This window comes from Crocuta crocuta, unplaced genomic scaffold (genome assembly GCF_008692635.1).
Source record: "Crocuta crocuta isolate KB4526 unplaced genomic scaffold, BGI_CrCroc_1.0 scaffold143, whole genome shotgun sequence".
In the NCBI taxonomy this organism is placed as follows: Eukaryota; Metazoa; Chordata; class Mammalia; order Carnivora; family Hyaenidae; genus Crocuta; species Crocuta crocuta.
Window position 1 is genome coordinate 3,380,844 of NW_027529175.1, and position 6,920 is coordinate 3,387,763.

Here is a 6,920-nt window from a genome sequence, read left to right on the forward strand (position 1 = left end):
CTGAGAGATCGGGGTCCTGCAGGACGGAAGTCTCCACCAGCCTGCAACTGTTTTAACGATTTACAAGGAGAAAAAAAAAAGGTGATCGATCTCCAGAAACCAATGGCCTCAGTTTCCTGGAGCCCTCCCCTCCCCCTCCCATCCAGAGTGAACTGGGGACCAAAGGCAAGAAGGAAATGTAGATAAAATTAAACTTCCTTATAACCTGCAGCTCACTGACAAATAGTTGAGGCAAATACAGAGTAGAACATTCCGCCAGGAACTCCCTAGGGTCTTAATGTTAATGCTCTGCTTGCTGGACGGAAAAAGCAATCTTAGCTTGACAATAGCAAGGCCTCATATCTTAGGAATCCTCTTTAGCATATGAAAATCCGTTAGATCTTTTCTTTAATCTTTAAATATTTATTAATTGAGAGAGAGAGACACACACAGACAGAGTGGGAGCAGGGGAGGGGCAGAGCGAGAGGGAGACACAGAATCCAAAACAGGCTCCAGGCTCCAAGCTGTCAGCACCGAGCCCAACGCAGGGCTTGAAGTCAGGAGCTTGCGATCATAACCTGAGCTGAAGTCTGACGCTCAACCAATTGAGCCGCCCGGGCGCACCCGCCGAAGTCCTTTGGAGGCTTCCCTTTCGCCTTCCTTCACCTCCCCTAACACGTGGTATGTGACCAGTCATTCTGCACAACCGCAGTGCAGCTCTTCCCGCCGGCGGTCCCGTCCACTTGCTTTAATAAAATCACCTTTTTGCACCAGAGACATTCAAGAATTCTTTCTTGACTGTTGGCTCTGGACCCACATCATCAATTCAAAAGCACACCAATGGGGGTGCAGAGGGCCAGTCTCGAGGGACGGGGTCCTTCACCTGTGGGATCTCCAGGCAGATGGTGTCAGAACTGAGTTAAATTGTAGGACACCCAGCACCAGCCAGAGACGCGCAGAACCGCTTGGCGTGTGAAAACTCCCCACATCTGGGGTCCGAAGTGTCTCGTGAGAGCGAAGGAGAAGCAGGGCCTCCTTCCCTCACCAGACACTCCTTAACCTTCCGAAGAAGTGCCTTTATTTATTTACAGGGCTTATAAAGGAAAAAAGCTCTAGAAAAAGGAAATTTGAAAATAGGCCCGGGTGCGGGGAGCATTTGGGAAGGTCAGGCTGTGGTCTTCTGTGTTCCCTGGTGGTCACTTCCAGGTTGTGAGGACGGTTCTCCCCGAGTCTCTTGATCGGCCCCCTCTGGGCCCCAGCGACTGGCCCTGGCGACTTCTCAGCTCGCGGTCAGCCCCATCGCCCTGCGCCAGTTCCTCATCATAGCTACAAATAGAGGGACATCTTCAGGATTCGGCAGCAGCCGCAATGCCAAGCATGGCCACCGGCCACTGAGCGGCAGCGGGGCGAATCCCGCATCAGCCCGGGAAGCAGTCCGGCCTCCACCCTGCGGGCCCGACCCCGTGCCCCTCCCTGTGCGCCCCCAGCCCGAGTGTCCCGAACCTGGGAGCCCTCAGCCCACGCACCTCCACCCTGTGCGCCCCCACCCCGAACCCCCGCAGCCTATGCACCTCGACCCTGCGCTCTGCCCCGCGCACCTCCACCCTGTGTGCGCCCAGCCTGCCAGCCCACCGATCACTGCCCGAGGCCACAGAGCGCAGTCGTGCAGCCTTGTTAAACAGTTTTCGTGAACAGCTGATATCTTACAAAAGGCTCCCAGGTGGAAGTGGGCAAAGACCCCAAAGAAAACATGAATGAGACACCAGCGTGGTGAGGGAGAAAGCTGATGTCTGGAAATCTCTTTTATACACAGCATCTGAGGGCAGGTTGTGACTGACCCCCTCTGAGATCAGAACAGGGTGTGAATGACCCCTCCACCCCCCACGGGGAGGAGGGGGCGGACGGGGAGAGGCTCAGGAGAAGAAAGGTTAGACCCTGCTTCCACATGCGCCAGGCTTGCGTAGGAACAGAGCCTGGGCTTTCACCTCAGAAAGAACTTAGCTGGAACCTTGGACGCTCCCGCCTGGTTAGGACATCTGTCTGGGCAGTCCCTGGCCTCTCTCGTCACACTGAGCCCCTCTTACGGGGTCCGCAAGGGTGGAGAAATGCCACTGCCCTGCTTGCCGGCCCTGGCAGGCGCAGGCTCCAGGGAATGAGGTCTCCTATCCCCACGGTGACTTCACATCAGCCTCCTGACTCAGAACACTGGGCATTATGATCCCCACTCTCTGTTTACTATGGAACCTCATTCGAGGGTCATTTGGTGGCCACGCCCTGACCAAGGACCCTCTGTGATAAGCAGACGTTCACAGCAAACGCAACAGGTACTGAGATGCTGAGTTACGCGGCGTTAGCTGAATTTTGCTGACTTCGGGAAAAGGGTCTATTTCTGTTACATGTTTATTCCCAGAATCAGAATCTGCACTCGGAGTGTGGTGTGGGCTAGAAGCTTCTGAAGCTGCATTATCCTCTGCACTGCGCTTCTGGTGGCAAACTGGGGGCTGAGGAGGGAGGGCGAGGGGGAGGAAGGGCAGTTTGCTGACTGTCATCCACGCAGCAGACACCACGGGTGTCCATCTGTCAGGATGGAGATCGGGGCAACAATCGGCAAACTCGACTCGGGAAACCCGAGTCCGCCTCATCCTGGGACAAACGCCTCCTGCACCTTCCTGGGCTAAAACCCAGCTCTCCCTGAAGACGCTGCTTCCCCGCAGCCCCTCCCGTGGGGGTGCTTTCCCTCCCACCCATCACGCCCCTGGGTCTGGGGCGAGCCCCCCTCTCCCAAAGCCTCCTTCCCGGGTCAGGTGGGCCCACCACCCTCCTTGCGTGTCTACCCGGAACCCTCCAGAGCACTGCCCCTGACTGCTTAAGGGTCAGGCTTCTGGCTCACGATCACTGGCGACTGCAATGACCAAACAGAGGTGACCCCAGTTCCCTGACCCTGCGCCCCTCCCCCCCCCCAACAACCTTGTCCTCCACAGTAGCTCGGACCATTCCCATGGCACCTGACCTTTTCACGTTCAGCAACCGCAATCCCTGCAAAACCCGGACTTGCAGACTCTCACTCTGACCTCCGCCTCCCCTCTCCCAGCTCGTTTCCCTGGAGCCCCAACCCCAGCGACCAGGACCTCCGACCACCTCCCACGCCGCCCACTGTCCTCTCTCGCCATCCTCCTTGCCTGACAAGCCCCCAGCAAGGCTCACTTCCAACCCCTGCTCACCCCGTACTTTGCCCCGGCAGCTGACCGTGGCTGGAGAAAACAGTCAACGGCGCTGAGCGGTTGCACTTGAAGCTCACCTCCACCGCCCGGAGGCTCCACACACCTCTCCTTGGAGCTGGCCTTCCACCCTCCCCTGGAGCTCACGCACATCATCAACACCACGCACGGCACAGGCTCTGCGGTCCGAGCCCCCACGCCAGCTACGCCACCAGCTGTGGGCATGGGACCTTGGGTCGTGTGAAGTTCACCACACGTTTCTATCCTCTGTTCTCTTGAAATGTTAAACACACACTTTTACTTTCACAGAAACACAACGTGATCCTCACCCGCACTCCCCTTCCAGGTCGGGACGCGATTTCCCCCTTGTCTCCAGTTCCCTTCCACCCCTCGAGGCCCGTGGCAGCAGCGTCCATGCGGACGGGCCGGGGCGCGGCCCTCCACATTTCCCTGCTCGCGCCTCACGGAAGCAGCTGCACACATCGAGGTACGTCCACACCAAGGCCGCTGCCTGTTTTACAAGGATTCTGCGACGCGCCCTTTGCCCCACAGCACAGCTCCTGGGCCACGTTTCCATGGCCACCCACCACCCGCGGTCTGAACGGACGGTGATTCACGTGTCCACTGCCCTCCGGACGGCCTCTCCCGCTGCTCCCACTTTTTGTCACCGCCAATGGGCCACTTTCCTCCCTAACCCTTAGTTTCCGCGGGCCTCAGGGGAGCTAACGACACTCCTGTCCGCAGAAGGCTGTCGGGGCNGCTGCACACATCGAGGTACGTCCACACCAAGGCCGCTGCCTGTTTTACAAGGATTCTGCAACGCGCCCTTTGCTCCCTCGGCGTCCCAGGCCCCACAGCACAGCTCCTGGGCCACGTTTCCATGGCCACCCACCACCCGCGGTCTGAACGGACGGTGATTCACGTGTCCACTGCCCTCCGGACGGCCTCTCCCGCTGCTCCCACTTTTTGTCACCGCCAATGGGCCACTTTCCTCCCTAACCCTTAGTTTCCGCGGGCCTCAGGGGAGCTAACGACACTCCTGTCCGCAGAAGGCTGTCGGGGCCCAAAGCTGGTAACACACGACGAAAGTGCTCGGCAGTTTCCGGCTCGTGGTCAGCCCCCAACTGCCCGCTGCTGTTTTACCACTTCTTGTCTTCCCAACTCTGTACGATAGCCCCGCTCAAAAGGTGTACAAACTGAGGCTAAAGAGTTCCAGAGAGTTCCTCAATGTCATACAGCTCCAGGGCGTGAGCCGGGCCCTGTGCCCTGCGGCGGCCTGGGAGAAGGTAAGCCACAGAGCTCTCCTGTTCCCACCTGCCCCAGCGGCTTTGTTAATAATTATCAAGCAAAAGGCCTAGACAAAGTCCTAGTTTAATACCTGTTTTTCTGCTACAACATGATCTATCCCGTAACATCATTAGTAAATGAAACACTCGGCCCCAACAAGGCAAGTCCACACACAACCAGAAAACCCAAGCGGGGCCTTGGCGCCCTTCCATCTGACACACACAAGGACCGATGCCCGGTCTGCACACAGACTTACAGAATTTCGTAATTGCCGAGAACTTCCTTCGGGGGGGACTTGTTCCATTTGCAGTCGGGAATCTCGCCGTTAGGCACCGCGATATTGAGGGTGTCATTGATCAGGTTATACTTAAGGATTCGGTCATTGGCGGTGCTGGAAGTGAGGGACGGGGACGCGTTCACCTACGAGAGGACAGGAATCACACTCGTCACTCGGATCACCGGCTCCTCCGGCATGAGAACACGCGCTGCAAAGGAAAATGCTGGCCACCACGCGTTTTAGGTAAAATTGTCATTTCATACCATTAATACCTACTATCATGGGGCACCTTGTATAGGAAGTGTTTTGGGATCTACCTTCATCAGCGATTAGATGAAATATCAAAGTCAAACGTGGGTTGGGATTACGACCTACAAGTCACGCAGCCCGCGAATAAAACCGTTACGTGAACATAGATCATAAACCTGACTTGTGTCGACCTGTGTAGACCCTCCCCAGGTAGATGCTCTGTCCCAGGTACAGGAAGCCCCTCAGACCTTTCCTAGAATCAGCGAACCCGATGACCCCAACCAAGTAGCATGGTGGGGTTGAAATAAAAGTAATGCCCCCCCCCCACCTTTTAAGCAATCTCTACACCCAACATGGGTCTCGAACGCACGACCCTGAGATCGAGAGTTGCATGCTCCACGACTGGGCCATCCAGGCATCCCCAGTGGGCCCCTTTTTGGGGAAGAGAGTAATACCTCACCAATGAAGCGAACTTCTGACAAATGAGGAAGCTATCTGATAAACGGAAGGTTAGTCCCACAAGGCATCTGGGGGGCTCAGCAGTGTCAGAAGTCCACAGGTGAAAACGCATCTACCGTGCAGACAGTCCCACAGAGCCCCAGTCACCACCCGTCTACTCTGCTTTAGGCACGGCCGTAATGACCTTGGCCCACTGCTTCCCCAGACCATGGCAGCGTGGAGGCAAAACCCTCCAAGTCATTCGGGTCAGCCCTGGTGCTGCCAGGAGGGCACCTAACGTCTACGCCAAAAGGAGCTGCGTGAACCTCAGGCGCCCTTTAAATTACTACTGTAGCATGTCATGATGCCCCAACGATCATAAACAGACTCCGATGAAGACCTGTTATTATGTTAGAAGGAGTGTTCGTCATATTCACAATTAAGGCCCTAGCTCATCAAGGAAAGCTTGACTTCCATTCAAATGACTCGGTTTAAAATGGAAATAGGGGCTCTGTAGCACAACGGCCAGCGCACTGAACTCCTAACGTGGAAAAACAGAGCACGTTAATATTTTATACATGTGCCCGTCGATCGCTGTGTACCCGTGTATATCTCTGTGCCCGCGTGATTCGGGCAGCGTGAGAAGTACCCTGGGAAAGAAGTAACCAGGGAATGCGGTTTGGAAGTTTGCTCTCGGACAACCTGGCTCTTCCAGCACCTTCCTGCAGGGGCAGCTCCCACTGAATTCCCCCACAAGGGGCCACTCATGACCCCTCCCTCCTGACACTCCGCTTTCCTGGCTCAAAATAGGACTGAGCTAAAGGGCCTGCGCCGTCCCCTTCCAAGGGAGAGCGGTGACAAGACCCGGTGCTCAGAGGCACACAGGGAGACGAATCACCGGAACAGATGGCCTTCGTTCTCATGGTCCAACTCTGTGTCCCCTGAGGCCCGGGCTTCTCTATTGGCTGCAGAGCAAAGCAGGGAACCCCAGCAAGGTGGGCTCCACATCTGAGCCTTGGACAGCTGCCAGCACCCAGCGCCGCTGAGGCCGGCGTCACCCAGGCCTGTCACGGGGAAATGGGTGTGTGCACCTTGCCCTTTCTAGAACAGCCACTGCTACATCGCCTCTATGCCTTGAAACAGGCAGATGAATCCAGTCCAAAACTTGGCCTTCATGGGAAGAGAACACTCCTTACCTCTGGACAAGTGTGCAACCGCTTCCCGCCGGCTTCCCGGTTGGGGAGCTCCTTTCCCGAATGGGAACAATGTCCCCACGAGGACAGGCCAGGGCCTCCGGGGCACTGGGGCTCTGCAGTACAGAGCCCTTCAGGAAGGGGGAAGCCGGCTCCCGCTCTCGGGCTGGGCTCCGAGGGGGCAGATCCAGGAGCTTACTTTCTGCCATTGGCAAACCTGTCCAACCTGCACATCTGTCCCAGTCACGGTCACGTTACAGGGCCCTCTGTCCCCCAGTC

At 56.8% G+C, this 6,920-nt stretch overlaps 1 protein-coding gene across 1 annotated transcript in view; it reads right to left on the reverse strand.

The window, feature by feature from the left end:
• Window positions 1–969: 969 nt before the first annotated feature.
• TTLL1 (TTL family tubulin polyglutamylase complex subunit L1) overlaps window positions 970–6,920 on the reverse strand; it is a 28,679-nt gene continuing 22,728 nt past the window's right edge. The window contains exons 12-13 of the mRNA XM_077757991.1: window positions 4,741–4,904; window positions 970–1,305 (exon numbers count right to left, since the gene is read on the reverse strand). Coding sequence (XP_077614117.1) covers window positions 1,176–1,305; window positions 4,741–4,904 — 294 coding nt within the window. The 3' untranslated portion in view covers window positions 970–1,175. The remainder of the gene's footprint in view (window positions 1,306–4,740; window positions 4,905–6,920) is intronic.